Raw genomic sequence first — 17,242 nt, forward strand, 5'->3', positions numbered from 1 at the left:
TAGTTGAGCTGAGATGGCCAGAGATTTTGGGTGATTTATTTAGGCACTGAACCCAGCTGTGGCCAAAGCTAGAACTCTTCCTAGCTTTTGTGTTTTGGGAGCTAATATATTTCCTATTCAGCCAGTGCCATTTGCATGTAGTTTATGTACTTGCAATCAAAAAATTCCTGACTAACACATCCATTAAAATGACAGTAGTATTCTCTATTGACAGACTAAGACTAAGACTTGGAGAAAGTAACTTGCTTAAGGTTTCATGGCTAGAAGTGGTAAAAATTTGACTTCAAGTCCTTTTCACTTTAGCTATTTTTCCCTTTGACATCATATAACCTCAAAGACCCCTGAGCGGCTGAGAGCTGTGGGATACAGAAGCCTGGAGTCCTAGATTTTACCTCTGTCTCTACCAGAAATTCTACCTGGGACCTTGGAAAGGTACTTGTATCTTGGGTCTCACTTTTCTCATCTATAAAATGAGGAGGCTGAACTAGTTTATTGCTGAACGTCTCTTCCAGCTCTAAGAAAAAATGAGTAATTCCAAGATGCTAATGGAGCCTGTACAAATGGGATCAATTGAAACCCAGTCACAGTTGCCGAGGAGGAAGAGACTACCATGATGCCAAGCAATAGTGATGCTTGGGGAAAAGGCAGCCATCACCAATAGAATTGTAAAGCACCTTGGAAATATCAGAACAACTTCCCATCTGCAGTCCTGTGTGTAATCAAAGTTCTTCTCTTCCCAAAGAAAAGTCAACGTTTGTGATCTCCCATTCCAGCATCTTTACAGAGTTTGACCTACATCCAATTGACCTTACCATGTTTCCTGAAGCTCTGTCCTTTCACTATCCCCTCTGTTCTCCCACATCCCAACTGTCCCTCTTCTTCCTCTGATAATTCCTCCTCTTTCTGTAGGCAGCCACTCTCCAAGATTGGTTTGAAATTGGCTCCTCTGGGCCGAGCTTTATTTTTTGAACTCTGGTCCTCATGCTTGCTAGGCAAATACCCTGCCATCTGAGTCATGCCCCTAGACCCAGACCTGAGCTTTGTTTCTGAGCCTTGACCCATGTTTCTGTCTTCTTGCAACTTTCCTGGGATGGCAATCACAAACGTATCCCAAATGAAACTTGACTTTTTCTGCCCAGACTACCTTCTCTCCTGTTATCCCCAGTTCTGTGACATCAGACTTCCTATCACCCAGGTTCACAGTTGGTACAACTTTACTTCCTCTCTTCCAGTCTCCACATCTACAAGTCCCACAGTTGCAGAGCTATTGGAATTCTACTTCCACGATGCTGGAGACAAGGGTGGTTGCCCTTGTCATGCAGTGGCCCCTGGCTTCCTCTTGTAGTTTCCTTCCTGCAAATTTAGCCTGTGAACATCAAAATGTTATCTTCCCTGAGGTTCTGCTCTAATCAGGTCATTCCTGCTCATTCTTTCTATGACTTCCCATTACTCAGATAAACTCCTTACCCTCGATATTGGGCCCTTAGAAACCTGAGCCCAACAACCCTTCTTGTGCTCATGCTTCCTTATCCTCTGTTTTGTACTCCTTACTGCTCCTTGGAGATACTTAATAGTTCATTTGTTTATTTTATTCTGTATGACTCCCTACAGTCAATTCTGTATGTAATAGCTAGTACAATCTCTTAAAAATATAATACCATGCTGCTCCTTGGTTTAAAACTCTCCAATGGCTTTCCATTATACTTAGTGTAAAATCTAAGCTCTTTAACATAGTCTTTAAAGTCCTGTGAGATATGCCCTCTATTCAACCTCTTCTACCCTCAATTTATAAATTTCAGCCATGTTGGCTTTTCTCTCTGTTTCCTGAATGGGTCAAGCTCATTCTTCCTAGCTCTTCAATGCTAGCTTCCTCATCCTCAGAGCTCTGCTTCAGAACATCTCCTTGGAGAGTCCTTTCCTATTTTCTATACTGTCTCCTGCTGAGCTCACATGTGGCAAAAGAATCACAGTAACTACAGCCAACTGGTCAGATTTGGCAGAACTAATGATTCTGCTTACAGCAGCTAACCTAGCCTGCCATTCCCCAGCCATTGTCAAATGAAAAATAGGGGCCCAGAGATACAAAGATCCTCATCCAAAATCTGAGTATAAGTTAGCAGTAGCATCAATGTAAGAGCCCAGTTGTTTCTACTCTTAGGTTATTATTTTTCTTTTGCACTAAGCTCTTTCCTATTTTTCTAATTCCTCAAGGTGGGTGGTTCCAAAGAATGGGTGGGCAGCTTCTAGGCCCAGAGGGTGTGGAAAGGAAGGCCAGGAAAGCCAAGGGCTCAGCAAGGGGCTGAGGTTGTCTGTCACTGGCAGAGCGAGCTGGGGAGAGTTGGTTGCCATGGTGATGGACCAGCCAAAGAAGGGCTCAGGAAGCAAGCTGCTAGACAAGTTGGTTCTTAAATCAGAGTACTACCAAATACTTAAAAAATAAAAAAAAAAAAGGGCTTCCATCCTTAGGCAGGGCTGGGAGGAAAACCTAATTGTTACTCCCTAGAAATCTGTCTGGGTTTAAACACAAAGAAGCCGCTGATTTTTCCAGCATAGAAATCTTTGAACCAGGAATAATTTTGTTCACCTTCTGATTTTGGGGGTGCTCAGAGATCCTGCAAGGTTATCTGTTCAAGGTCATGAAGCAAGAAAAACTGGAGGAGGTTGAGGCTATGAGGTGACTTTCTCCTTCCTTGGTGATGACTTTTTGGAGGGATCCTGTTCACATGTCTTCGTGATTACTTGGGCCCACTCACCTCCAAGACTCTGCCGCTGATGTACCGGTCACAGGTCTCACATTTAATGCCAAACTGGGAGTGGTAGTCAGACTCGCAATAGGGAACGCCATCCCTGCAAGAGGAATTTCACAAAGGAAGAGGAAGTGAGGAGATCAGTGAAGGGAGTCCTGTGGCTCTTCCAGGACCTGCAGCCTATGGTGACTGGGTGAAGATTGGAAGTGGTTGGGGAGCTCACTTAACACACAAACTTCTCAGATACACTTCAGATTACAGAATCAGAGAATTCCTGAGATAGGGGCCCAGGAACTGGCATCTGGTGAGCATCCCTAGCATGGATGGGAGCCTCATGTGTCCCTTTTCCCCTTACCTTCTTCTCCTTCCCCACAAGGTCTCCAGACTCACTCTTTTTCTTTTATTCCAAGGGACTCCTTTTGAAAATTAGTTAAAACATTTACACTGTTTGGCTTTACTTAGAATAGGTAATACTTGTATATGGTACAGCATCTTCAAGGCATAAAAGGAAAAGCCTCCATCCTTCTTTCAACCCCACCCAGTCTTCCTTCCAGGAGGTAATGAATATAATCAATTTTTTTATGTATCTGTATCCTTAAGACCTCCTCCTTTAATAAAAAATTTTACCTATAATGGAAGAACCACTGTCTGTGCTACTTGATTAGTAGATAATGAGAAACTTCCACTGAGTGCCTCCTACATACGCCATTTCTACTAGTGCTTATGTCTTAGTAACAGAGACAAGCTTGCTGGGGAATTTTCTTGTACTACCCCTAGTGCTAATAACCACTGGCATTTCTCGCTTGGTATGTGTCCCACCATCTGATGGTGCCTCACATAGATCATTTCATTTAATCCTCAGGGCATCCCAATGAAATCAGTGCTATTAGTTTCTCAGTGGGTGGATGAGAAAACCCAAGCATGGGGCAGATGAGTAACTCACCCAGGTCACCCGTGATGACTTGAAGCTGGACGTCAAACACAGACAAGTCTTGCTTCTCAGTAGATTTTCATGGGGATTAAAGGAGATAGGCCTGGTATATGCTAGGGCTTAGCACTGTGCCCAGTTCATACTGTACACTTGTAAAGGTCGTGATCACCATCGTGGCTGAGAATGTCCTAAAGGAGGGTGTTTGGTGTTTAGCAATCTAGGGCTGATAGAGACAGTTGGGGATGTAGGTGAGCTCAGCCCAGCTTCTGACATCTGCCTAGCTCCAAGAATGAGTCTGAACACTGAGGAAAGAGGGATGTTTCTCCCCTTTTGAGTGTAAGAGAATTGGCTCAGGAACAGAGAAGCCTAAAGGATAGACATGCCATTTCTCCTTCTCAAAGTTGGAGCCCCATCTGGGGATCAGGGTGGTCAGCATTTCCTAAGGGAGAAGCAGCATTAAGGCCTGACACCTGGCAAAGGCTCAAAGGTGAGCCTAGGCCCACAGGCAAGATCTTGTTTGTGAGCCCATGAGACAGGCCTCCCCATACACTTCCCTGGAGCTAAACAGGTTCTCCCTCTGTGGGTATAAGGGGAAATGTCACTTGTCAGAATGTGGGTACAATGAGCTAGCACAATTTGGGTACACATACCAACACAAGCATACTTAGATCCCTGGTTAGGGAATTTGAAATGTACATGATTCTAAAAGCAGGCATATCATAAAGGGAATATTTCTTGGGCACTTTTTAGGTACAAAGCACAGTTCTCTGAGCCTTCATACATCCCCATGAGATAGGTCGTCTTATTAACCCTATTTTTATAAATGAGGAAAGTAAGATTCAGAGCTGTTGAGTGCCTGGCCAAGGTCACACAAATAGGGCTTCTACCTTGGGCATCTAATGTCGTAGCTGGTGCCTCAGCACTGTTAGTCACTCTACTGCAGCAGGCCAGGGGTCCAGAGCCAGACTGTAGAGGCCAGGTAGGGGGTTAATATGTTCCTGGAGAGGAGCTCTGAGCAAACCCTACTGCTAAGGTTCCTAGACTCAAGGACCCTGGCTAGCAACTTATTAAGGACACTTCGTACTTGGCAAGACCAGAGGGGAATGACGGACGCCTATTGACATGACTTTCAGAGTTCTGCTTCACCTGTGCACATACCTGAGCTCCCAAACTGGATGGAGGTGTTCAACCCTTGCCTTCCTTCTGCCCCTGCCGTTCTGCCTTCAAGTTCTCCTCTGGCTTTTTAAGTCTTACCCATTTTACAAGGTGCAGCTCGAAATACCACCACTGATTTCAGATTATACTTCCTGTTAGTTAGAAGTGGCCTCTCCTTTCTCTGAATATCCACAGCTCTTCAGTAGCACCTTGGGCACAAGCAAGTGTTGTTTGGCCAGCATCTACTTCCCCTTCTGTTGGTAGCAGTACCTAGATTTTCCTCTGGAAGTCACCCCTTCCTGCTTGAGCTTTCTCTGTGTTACAAGGGGCTGTTGTCTGGCTGTAGGGATGGACCCTTCTGGCTAGTGATTGATCAAGTGATTGCCAAATAAAAGGCAGCCATGGGACTTTTGTTGGGTTTTTGGGAAAAAGTCCTGACTACTAGGCTTGCTAAGCTGACGGAATTAAAACCTAACATTGCTGGTGATCTTCCTCTTGGGGAGGAGGATCTGCTTGAGAATGAATCCAATACAGAGGAAAGCAGGAGGGAGGGGAAAGAGAGAGAGTGAGCTCTGTGGTGTTGATCTCTTTAAGTACCTGGATGCAGCTATGCCTGAAGCCAGTGTACCTATGACCTTTCCATTTCTATGAATGAATAAATTCCACTTGTTGCTTTTAAGTGAGTTGGAATTGGGTTTTTCCGTCACTCATGATTGAAAGGAATTTAAGGAAAAAAACTTCTTATGAACTCCTTCTACATAACCCTGGGGTCCTAATTCTTCATGAATCCATCTTATTTCCATATTAGACTGAAAATGTGAGAGCAGATGCTATCTACACCACAGCTGTACTCACACCTTCTCCTGGTATCTGGCCAGAGGGTGGGACCTAGGAAGCACCTGGGTTAGAAAGTGTCAAAGTACTGAGGTCTGTGTTCCTAATTGCCTTCAGGTATTTAAGTATATACATGTGGTCACTAGGGCCTATCCACAAGGGGGACTTGTTCAAAGCTGCAGCGTGCAGGCCCCTGGGGATTGAAAATTTGATGTGTCCATCATCCCCTTTTATCTCAGTTAAATTTATTCATCAACCCATTATTGACCATGGGTCACGCATTGTACAGGCAGAGTATACAACTGTGACTAAGACAAAGTTCCTGTCCTAGCAGGGACTGGAGTAGACACATGGGGACAGAACACCTCAAGGGAGGGGTAGTTTAGGTTTAATTTGATAATCTGCCCAAAAGAATTAGTAAGTTCTTTGTACATGACAAAAGGCCAATAAATGGTAGTTAGTATTATCACTACTAAAGAGTTAAAACAGATATATACGTATATATAGATATAGATGTGTACATAGGTATAGATGTACATATATACAATTATAATTACAAGTAGCTGTAGCCTATGTGATGGAAAAGAACTGGGGAGTGAAGGTAGTGAGTGACACTGTGAGGCTACCTCTGAGCAGAAGGCTCAAGGGAGGAAGGGAGGAATCCATGGATGAAGAGCACCAGAGCATCACAGATAGAGGACACAACATGGGAGGACGCACAGGTGGAAAGAGGCCACTGTGGCCCAAATGCAGTAGCTGATGAAAATGACAAGGGATGATGCTAGAGATTCAAGGTAAGACCTTGTAGGACACAGAGGCCTAGGGAGCTGGGAAGGGGAGGGAGAGGGACACCAACTTGCTGATGTACTCCCCGGTGAGGATGACGCTGCAGGTCTGGCATTTGAAGCAGCTAACATGCCACTGCTTGTCCAGGGCCAGGAGTGACTGGCCATGCTTGATTTCTTCCTTGCACCCAGCGCAGTCTGCAAAGACAAGAGGACCCCTACTGAGCAAATCTTTCTGGGCCCCTCGGACCTTCTGCCATCATCCCATGCCCACTTCAAGGGAATCCTTCTGTGAACATTAATGTCCTCACAGGTGTCCCAGTCCTGGTGTTAGCAGCCATCTAGAGACCCTACAAAGTGAGAGAAAAGACCATTGGAGCCTTGGCCTGAGGACAAAGGACAATGGTGTGGAGGAGAAGGAGAAGCCTTTCTGCTTATCATCCTAACCACTGTTCATCCAAAGCGAATCCTGTACTGGCCCGGCCACTCCTGAAGTTGCTAACCAAGCTTTTCATGACCCCAGTTCCTGCAGCATCTGCCTCACCTGGGAGCTTGCAGAACACAGCAACACAGTCCCACTGAGATGACTGAACTGCAACAAGATCTCTGTTCATGGCAAAGATTGAGAAGCATTGCTTCTGGGGACAGCTACATTTTTTTCTCTTCGTTTTTAGTCTGTGAGCTCAATGGCTAGGACAGTGTCTGTGCTTTGTGGCTAAGTCTATTTCCTTGGCTAGCATGGTGCCAGGCTTACAGTAGGAACTCAAAGCATGCTTGCTGAAGGAGTGTGGATGGGTGGGCCTTACACTATCCAGGCAAAGAACAGAAGTTCATGCCCACCCTCTCCCCAGTGTGCTTCTATATACCAAACATCTGTCTCCTCAAGAAGCAAGGATCAGAGTCTATCTGAGACTGTCCCAAGCCAGAAATGTGCTCTCACTCTCTGTCACTGTCACCTTGGAATGTGTGTTGAGGTCAACAGAATGTGGGGCAGGCCCAGCGGTCTGCCTGTTGCTCAATGAATGTCAGGAGGGGCAGGAAATGGATCAGAGTACAGGGTACTTGGGAGATGCTGGGAATTCAGGCCTTGCTGACCGGATGGCCCACTTCAGAGGAGAAAAGAGTCATGGAGCAAAGTTTACCAGAGGACAAACCTCCCAGTTGGTACCACAAGATGCAATGCACTGTTTGGAATATTTAAGGAGAGAGAGCCACACACAAAGTTGGGGAACCTGTCTAGAAAGGGCAGTATGTGCAGCAGGCTGTGGGGAGGGTCAGGCCTGGATGAAGTGTTGTATAAATTGGTTCCCACAGCACCTGCCACTTGGCTGCTGTGTGCCTTTCTAATATCCCGTAGTGCAGTCTGGGAACAGGTTGGTCTCCAGCTGCAAGATGTTTCAAGACCCAGGCCTTCATATGGAGACTGAGAGAATAAAGAGTTTGGGGAGTGATTTCTTTCCATTTCTTTTTTTTTTCCCCCCTAGGGATCAGTCTATAAGTCTTCCTGCACCTCCCCACCCCAATAATTACAGACTTCAGAATGCAATGATTTAAGGATGTCAGGTCCCTCCTCCCTTTATAGACAGGTGCCTGCTGAAGCTTTCTAAGCCACAAAGACTGCACTTATGTCTTGGAGGGCTCCACCCCAGGGCTTGATTATTCTGTAGGGCTCCGAGTTCACAGAGCATTTGGTCAAAATGTACCAGCCCCTGAAGGGCCTTTTCTACTCTTGACAGATGGGGTGGCACCTGTCCTCTGGCTACTCACATCCAGGGGCTGGCAGCTTAGCCATTCTGAGGGAAGTTCACTCTGTTTGGACAGGTATGGCTAGCATGGCTGTCTTCTTTATGTGGAGCCTGACTCCTGTGACTCCCCCTATTCTTAGGCAGCTACTAATCTGCTCCTCTTCCCACCCAACAGTTCCTTCAAATAACTAAGGCAACTGCAGTCTCTTCCTCATCCTTTGTGCCTCACATGTCACTTGACGTGGATGTACGCTGATCCAGCTCAGTGATGGACTCCACGGAGGCAGACATGTTGCTGGCTAACAATGCATTACTCTACCTCTTCAATAAAACCGACTTAATAGCTGGCCATTTCCATGTTCCAGTAACGAGTCCCATCTCTTTAAATTAGAGTGCTACATTTGAGATGAAGTTAGCAGCTTGGGTTGAAATTTAGGAACTACTGCAGTGAGTGGTGAGACACTGGCCTAGGCAAGAATCCCAACTCCCCCACTCTGAGTTGTACCTCTGAGTCTGCTCCTCACCTGAATGTCTACCCTATGATTAGGTCAGTATGAGCAATGTGTGCATCTAATAAGTGGTTGTTGTCATTATTTCATGTTCTTGTGTTTTTATTTTAAACCCACATTTTGTGCAGGGCCCATCTCTGATCTGAATCTAGAAGCAATAATCCTGCTGCAGGGAAGCTTTGCTTACTCTCCTGAAAATTCTGGGATGACTTCTCCATTTGCTTTCTCTTTTCATGTTACAGTGCTGGTCCTCCATTGTACTGGTTCTTATTTACCTGAACCTTTTTTCTCTCTTTTCTTTCATTCTTGGACACTGGTATAGCCTCAGGTACCTGATCCGGGAACCCATGGATCTGGTGTCATCAACAGGGTCAGGAGAACCACACCCTGTTCCCAAGCTGGTTTCTGCAGCTGTCCACTCCTCATATGTTCCTTTCTGTTCCAAAATTACAATCTTCAGCTGGCAGAAAGAATGATGCCACCTGTTCCTTCCAAATCCCTCACTTTATTACTGAAGCCTCTAAGGCCCCCACTGTTTTTAGCCTAGTTGACTATGTCATTCATTCCACTTAGTTCATTAAAAATAAGTGGGCTTTGTGAATCACAGCAAGACCCTGCCTTGTTTTAGGCAACTAATTCTGGAGACAGGACCCTTCCCAATTAGCAGGTCATTTTTCTAGTATAAGGTATTAAGGAACAGGGTCTAGAGGCTATCTGTCTGGTCTCATGTCTTATTATCTGTGTTACTTTAGGAGTCATTTATGCTCAGAGACTCAGTTTTCTTATCTGTAACACAATTACTCTTATTTTCCTTAAAGAGTTGCTGGAATGATTAATTGAGATATTATATAATGAAACGTTCAGTACTATGTGGTAATAGTGATATGATGGTGATGATGATAGTGGTGATGATGGTGGTGATGATGGTGATGGTGGTGGTGATGATGGTGGTGATAGTGGTGATGATGGTGGTGGTGATGGTGGTGGTGATGGTGGTGGTGATAGTGGTGGTGATGATTGTGGTGATGGTGGTGATGATGGTGGTGATAGTGGTGATGGTGGTGGTGATGACGGTGATGATGGTGGTGGTGATGGTGGTGATGATAGTGGTGATGATGGTGGTGATAGTGGTGATGATGGTGGTGGTGATGGTGGTGGTGATGGTGGTGGTGATAGTGGTGGTGATGATGATTGTGGTGATGGTGGTGGTGATGATGGTGGTGGTGATGATGGTGGTGATAGTGGTGATGATGGTGGTGGTGATGACGGTGATGATGGTGGTGGTGATGGTGGTGATGATAGTGGTGATGATGGTGGTGATAGTGGTGATGATGGTGGTGGTGATGGTGGTGGTGATAGTGGTGGTGATGATGATTGTGGTCATGATGGTGGTGATGATGGTGGTGATGATGGTGGTGGTGATGGTGATGATGGTGGTGGTGATGACGGTGATGATGGTGGTGGTGATGGTGGTGATGATGATGGTGGTGATGATGGTGGTGGTGGTGGTGATGATGGTGGTGGTGATGGTGGTGATGGTGGTGGTGATGATGGTAGTGGTGATGGTGGTGATGATGGTGGTGATGGTGGTGATGGTGGTGGTGATGATGGTGGTGGTGATGGTGGTGGTGGTGGTGATGGTGGTGATGGTGGTGGTGATGCTACTTCTACTGCTGATTCTTCTCTGTGAGATCTATGAGGAGACATTTCCTTTTCATGTGGTTAGTAACACAATACTCTCCCGTTGACAGTTTCTGAGTATTCTTTTTGGTCAGTAAACACTGCTGCTGCTTTTCCAGAATATCTTTATTCACCCACCAGGGATGACCTTCACACTTAAAAAAACCCTTAAGCTTGGACGGTAGAGTGGCTCAAGGTTTAGGCCCTGAGTTCAAGCTCAGGTACTGCCAAAAAACAAAATAATACAAAACAAACACCTTAGTTGTTTATCCGTTTCCTCGAAATATCCTGGCTTAATATCCTTTGCTTGACCTTCAACCTTCCCTCTCATCAGGACACTCCCTTGCATTTGCAGTGTAGACGGTGACCACTCTCAGAAAACACACTTCTAGGAAACATATGCACTGTGGATCCATGGGTGGATGTCTTTACTTTGTGAAATGACATAAACCATAAGCCTGAGTGCTTCCCCTGCAAATTGTTCACGTGCTTAGTCATTTTTCTTTCCTCACCTTTCCTCACTGCTCTCTCCTAATTTGCAAAATTAGGTGGAGACATTTAGGGGCCTCTCTTTGAGATATGCTCACATGTGAGTCTCCCACCCCTCTGAGGAAATCTCCCACCTGTCAGAGACCCCAATGTACACAGAAACACACAGCATACCTGTGAAAAATAATGAGTTTGGGAAACCGCTTCTCAGTGCTCTTTTGGTGCACTTGTTACACTAAACTTCCATGCCAATTACACCTCTCACTTTATCTTAATGGAATATTTTACACACTACAATGCATGTTAGCTTGATTCCCATGTACTAACACACTTGCTTTCCACACACTCCTGTGTCTTTTATAACTAGGTAAACTGAGTCTCAGGGAGACTACAGGACTGCTCAGCATCATGCAGAAGATTGGCAGCCTCCTGACTCAAGCTTGCCTCCCTCTCTACTGCCCCATATGTGAATCCATTGTCTTCTGGGCTCCTCAGGAGCATCTGTCACAGGGCCATGGCCCTGATCCCAGTCTCCTAGTCTTTTTGTTATTCTGGATGGTGCTTTCAGAGAGTTATGAAGGATTGCAGTGTGTACTCTCAGCCACCTTGAGATGAAACCTGTCCAGAGGAGCAAGTCATTCTTGAGCATCACCAAGGATGTGAAGGAGGGGCTCTGCACATTCTAGGAAGAGATTTGATTCGACTGAAAGGAAGGGTGGGCAAGGGAGAGAACCTGCCCACTGTCTCTCTCCTCAGCTCGCCACAGCTGGTAGGCTCTAATGGAGCCCCTGGGAGCCAAGCCTTGCTGACGCACGTGCTCTCGACTCACCTTCCTTGGCTGGATGCGGCCCCAGAATGCTGACTGTGCTGGTGCCATGGCCAGCAGCCCCTGCACCAGCACGGTGCTGCAGCACAGGCTAATGGATTTTCATTGATTCTTTTGATGGGGCCAGCCAGAGTGTCATATAACATGAAAGATTGCTGGAGCCCAGTGTAACCTTCAGAGACCCAGGGGGTGGGATCTGTGTACCTGTGGGTACATGCAGCTCCCAGTCCCACATGGGCATCTGGGAATAGAGGTTTAGATATTTGGTTGCTGCACACACTTGAGTGGATTTCCACAAACCAGGAGGACTATCCTGACACTCTTGATCCTCACTTTTCCCTCAAATCTGTGGCTTGGTGATAGACATACTATTATTATGGCATGGCAGATTCCACACCATAATCTCTAGGTAGTGTTCTCAATTTTAGAAACAGCGAATGAATCACTCAGGATGTCACCTCCTATGTTCCATCCTTAGAGGTCCAAGGTGAGCCCAGAACTTTGCATTTTTGTAAGTGAAGCTGGTATGGTGGCCCATGGACATACTCTCCCTGTGTTTGCTCTCAGGGCATCCCTACTTTCTTTTTTGTGAGACATTTTTTTTTGGAGGGGTGGGGACTGGGGTTTGAACTCCAGCCCTTGCAAAGCAGGCACTCTACTGCTTGAGTCAAACCTCCAGACTATTTTGCTCTGGTTATTTTTGGAGATGGGGGGGTCCCACAAACTATTTGCTTGAGCTGGCCTCAAACCCCTATCCTCCTGATCTCTGCCTCCTAAATAGCTAGGATTACTGGTGTGGGCCATGAGCACCCAGTGACAAATTTTTCTTAGTGGACTTTGTCAAAATTCAGAACTGCTGACAATATTTTGTCAATCATGTTGCAGTACCTAAGATCAGCAACCAGGCTTATCCCAGAAGAGACCCATATAAGTGTCTGCTAAGTGGCACTGGCCATCACCACTTGCAGCTGGGCAGCCTGTCTTCCCCTTATTGTGATATGGAGCTGTGTGTCTGGGCTGTATGCCAACTGGGTCCTGCTTCAGGAGTCTTCCAGGGTGGGGCCATCCCCTGTGCCAGGACAGGGAACCTTGGAGGCAGTGCCTCAGTTCAGGGAGGTGATGGGGGGAGGACTCACGACTTGGTCCGTGGATCTTGATGGGCTTACTGCTGGTCATGGACTGGGAGCACGTCTGGCACACACATTCTTTACCACTGAAGGTCACCTTGTCTCCAATGGGGAAAGGCTTCCTGTGAGGGGGTTGAGGAAGAAAGTCAATACCTCCTGTTGTGAGGATTCTGTGGGTATTCGTGGCCTGACAGCACACGTGCTTGGAGCACTCTGGCAAGACATACAGCTTGCCTTCTAGCGCACAAGGCAAATTCAAGTACTGTTCACAGCGACAGACGAAGTCACTCCCAGGCCAGAGGGCCAGAACCAGAGGCTCGTTGGGCCATTTATATGATTTGACTTTGGGAAAATAATGCTGCATATCTGAGCTTACTCAACTCAGCTGAAAGAGGAAGAGAGCACTGACTCTGCATATGCAGCTGTTCCATCCTCCTCAGAGGCTTTTTCCATCCCAGTTTAACATCTGCCCACATGTCAAAGAACTTATTCAACTCCCAAACTCACAAAATCTCTTGCATCTCATTATCCAGACATTTCTCAAAATCCTCCTTCCTGATGGGAATATTATCAATCCACAAAAACCTCTTCCCCTCCTCCTCTGTATTTGTTCAGTTCTTCCAGTCAGTACTGGGGTCTCAAATTCATACGCTTCTACTTCCCCAGCAAAATTATAAATGGTATGCAGATTCCCCAGCACTTCCAATCTCATTGTTTAGCTGCTCTTGCTGTCGCAGCATGGGACACCACCATTTGGACTCAGGCATAAGCCCTGAAAGGCTTCCGGTGGTTCCACTGTCCTTGTGTTAGCAGTGTGGGACGATGGGGGCATCACTGAGGCAGGAGTTTAGGCAGTTGTGTTCTTGTTGTGGCCCATCTACTAGCTCATGGTAAGAGGACAAAGCATGACCTTGGAGAGTCACCTCATCTCTATCAGCTTGACACTAACCTTATCTTGTACCATAGGACACTTTGGGCTGACCTGTGACTGGTCTGGGATCCCAGGATCCAGAGCCCAGGTTTTAAGAGACAGATGCATGGATGAATTTCACTAGGTGATTATATTTCTGGTCCTGGGGATTGAACTCAGGGCCTCAGCCCTTGCTAAGCAAATATTCTACCACTTGACCCATGTTCCTCAGTCTGGATGGTTATATTTTCTTACACACTCTGTCATTAGTCTCAATCAGAAACTCTAATTGGTTAGTTCCTCTAATGGTGACTAACCAGTGGTTATTTTGTGAAGAGAAGAATTAATGTATAAATTGTTTCCCTTAATAAACACATGCACACTCTCAAATCATGTTTTACTTATGACTTAATCAGAGCTGGCCATTAAATTTTAACGTATTTGTGGGCAGGGCTGAGGTTTTTCCTCAATTTTTTCATCTCCTTAATGTAGTTCTTGGCATGCAGTGGATCCTTAATGTGCATCTGCTAAATTAACAAGTTATTGAGATGCTGGGATGGGGAATGAGATGGGGAGGAGCTCTCCACCACTGGAGATGTCCCAAGGGAGGTTGGATGACTAACATGACAATGAAACGAACGGCAAGAACAGACATACTCTGTACCAGTACCAGGTCTTTGTGAGCATCATCTCACTGATCTTCACAAAAACCCAATAAGGTGGCAGTGTTTTGGACTCCCATTACTGATGGAGAAACCGAGGCTTACAGAGGTAGGGTCACTTGCAAAGGTCACCCTGCCAGCAGGAGGTAATGCTGGTATGATGGAGAAAGATCACCAATACACATCTTTGTACCACCTGTGGATAAGGGTGCAGGAGCCTGGGCCAGATCCTGTATTCTAAGGAACCAGGGTACTCAGTGGTTTTTGTGGAGGCCTTTTGATGGGAAGTGGGAGGTTGAGCATGGGGTTCACATCTTCTCCCTGCCTCCATCAATGATAAGATTCAGCTTCTGGGTTTGAAAACCACTAGTCTATCAGATCCCTCTACCTTTGAGGTTCTAGCTCAGTTGTCCAATGTAAGCCCTGTAAGCCCCAGAATTTCCTGGAAGAGGCCATGTGTTCCCCTTCCCTGGGGCTCACACACAGAGAGGCCTTAACCCCGTGCTACCTGCTCACCTGCACAAGCTACACACGAAGCACTTGGGGTGGTAGGTGCGGCCCAGGGCAGAGATGACCTCGCCTGTGATGAAGTCCCGGCAGCTATCACAGCGGGTGCCATAGAGTTGCTGGTAGTCCTGGGTGCAGATGTACTCCTGGTTCTTGAAGAAGAAGCCTGACTGGGCAAGGCCACAGCCACACACTTGGGGAAACAAGGAAGGAGACAAATGCAGATTAGGTCCAGAGGGGTCTGCAAGCACAAGTTCTTCCTTGGGGAGAAGACTGGTGTTTGACTTTGTTATGAAGGACCAGAGAATTCTGGTATACCAGAATTCATGGGCCTTTGGGGTCGGAGCCTTACAGAATGGCCTGCAGATCACCTGCATCAAAAGGACTTGGAGCTTCTGCAGAGGAAGATACTTGGGCCTGCATCAGACTGCCTGGGGCTGGAGCCCTGGTGTCTGCATTCTAACACACTGCTCAGCTGGTTCCCATGCATGCTGCCTGAGAAGCACTGATGTAGTACAGTCCTCTCAATGCACTGCCATTGAAGGTCTGGGACTCATGCAAAGCTACACAGCTGGCAGCATCACGAAATTGAGAAGGAATCACTCAGTTAAAATTGTTCTGGGTTTCTATGTGCATGACTCTGTGTCAAGTAAAGAGCAATGTGGACACCATCTGCTTGAAATCCCAAATAGGAGACAATTTAGGATGGCAATAGGATGGAAGATTTGAAGTTTCAAATGGATGGAGAGGTTTAGTCTGTTGCTAGGCATGAATGAAAATGCACACAATCTCTGAACTGCAAACAGCTAAATATGTACGAAGAGAGAAGACTGTAAGAAAGACGCCATACGTCATGGGTGATGGGCCGTGGGGGCAGGTGCAGAAGCACGTGCTAAGTGCGGAGGAAGAAGGAGCTCAGTCAGTGAGGCGGGAACACAGGAAGCTTCCAGAAGGAGGTGGCACATGAGCAGAACATTGGAGGAACAGAAGGAGCCAATGCATGGAGCTAGAGTAGGGACAGAGTTTGTAGGAGTAGAGAGAAGTCATATAGGAAAAAGTTTTTCAGACTAGTTGAAGGAAGGCCTTAATCCAGTTGAAGAGTCAGACTTTGTGGTAGACTGAGAAACTATGGATAGTTTTTTTTTAATTATACTTCAAATAAATCTAAAAAGGATTATTTTGAAAAATTTTAAGCATATATGAAAGTGGAATGAATAGTGATTTCCCATCATCCATCTGCAAAAAAGATGTGCAACATAGCTTTATAAGGCATTTTCTTGGAACAATCTTGAGGATAGGATAGGGTAATATGAAGAAATAAATACAGGTCAGATAACAGAGTAGGTGGATTTGTAGGTGTTAGAACAACTGAATTATATAGGCACAAGCCACACCGAAGAACTTCAACATACGGGGAATCAGCTTTTCCTTCTACGAGTTAAGTTATAAAACCTACACCTAGAGGAAAGAAGCAAAGTTTCTTTAATGGAAACAAAGGGCTCTTGGGGCCAACAGAACCACAGCAATCTTCTGAGAGCGTTGGTCCATCTAAAGCAAGGATGGGTCAGTCAGAAAGGGGACTGGTAAGCAACCAATATAAGGCACCTAGAAAGCTCCTTCAATCCTGTGGCCAGTCCCCGTTCTGAGCCTGCACCCACCAGGAGACTGTCTGGCAGCTTGACTGGCCATATAGATTATCTTTGGGAGGAAGAGAACTGGCCAGGTCAACACAAACTAGTCCGACCAAGAGTTAGAGCTCTTATGCACATTAATAAACAGGTATCCTGGTCTTTGTGCTTTCTGAAGATTTGGCTAGTACAAGTCAGCATTCTCATGAATGACCAATGGGAAGCTGGATATGGTGGTACCCTCTGGTGATCCCAGCACTGAGGAGGCTCAGGGAGGAGGATGACAAGTTTCCGGCCAGCCTGGATCACATAGTGAGACTCCATCTCAGAAAACAAACGTGACCAGTGGTGGAGCAACCAACAAGATAGTTTCCAAGCCTGGAGGTTTGAGGAGCCAGCCTGGAACGGGGTAACATTACCCAGGAAATATTACTTCATAGTTAACAGGGAAAGTTGTTCTGTAAAAGAAGCCAGGTTAAAAATAGGAAGATTTCCAGATGCATGCCAGACATATTTTGCAAGTGTTTGTTCACCTTTGTAGGCTAGAAGCAGCCTTAAAGGGCCAGGCTGAGTGAGGCAGAGGTGGCTCCAGCAGGACAGACTGAGACTGAGTAGTCTGGGAATGAGACCACTGGGCTCTGGTCTCATCATTGTCACTATGTCTCTGGATGGCTATGAACTTGGCCCTCACTGTTCACTTCTGTTCA

At 46.2% G+C, this 17,242-nt stretch overlaps 1 protein-coding gene across 8 annotated transcripts in view; it reads right to left on the reverse strand.

Annotated features, from left to right (window-relative positions):
- Ablim3 (actin binding LIM protein family member 3) overlaps nucleotides 1–17,242 on the reverse strand; it is a 113,673-nt gene that overhangs the window by 44,111 nt on the left and 52,320 nt on the right. For all 8 annotated transcript variants that reach the window (XR_012449002.1, XR_012449003.1, XR_012449001.1 and 5 more), the window contains 4 exons: nucleotides 14,917–15,100; nucleotides 12,838–12,950; nucleotides 6,524–6,650; nucleotides 2,754–2,847 (listed from right to left, as the gene is read on the reverse strand). Coding sequence is in view for 1 of the 8 variants with exons in the window: in XM_020170012.2 (XP_020025601.2) it covers nucleotides 2,754–2,847; nucleotides 6,524–6,650; nucleotides 12,838–12,950; nucleotides 14,917–15,100 (518 nt within the window). In the remaining 7 variants the exon portion in view is untranslated. The remainder of the gene's footprint in view (nucleotides 1–2,753; nucleotides 2,848–6,523; nucleotides 6,651–12,837; nucleotides 12,951–14,916; nucleotides 15,101–17,242) is intronic.

Source organism: Castor canadensis, chromosome 6 (assembly GCF_047511655.1).
Source record: "Castor canadensis chromosome 6, mCasCan1.hap1v2, whole genome shotgun sequence".
NCBI lineage: Eukaryota > Metazoa > Chordata > Mammalia > Rodentia > Castoridae > Castor > Castor canadensis.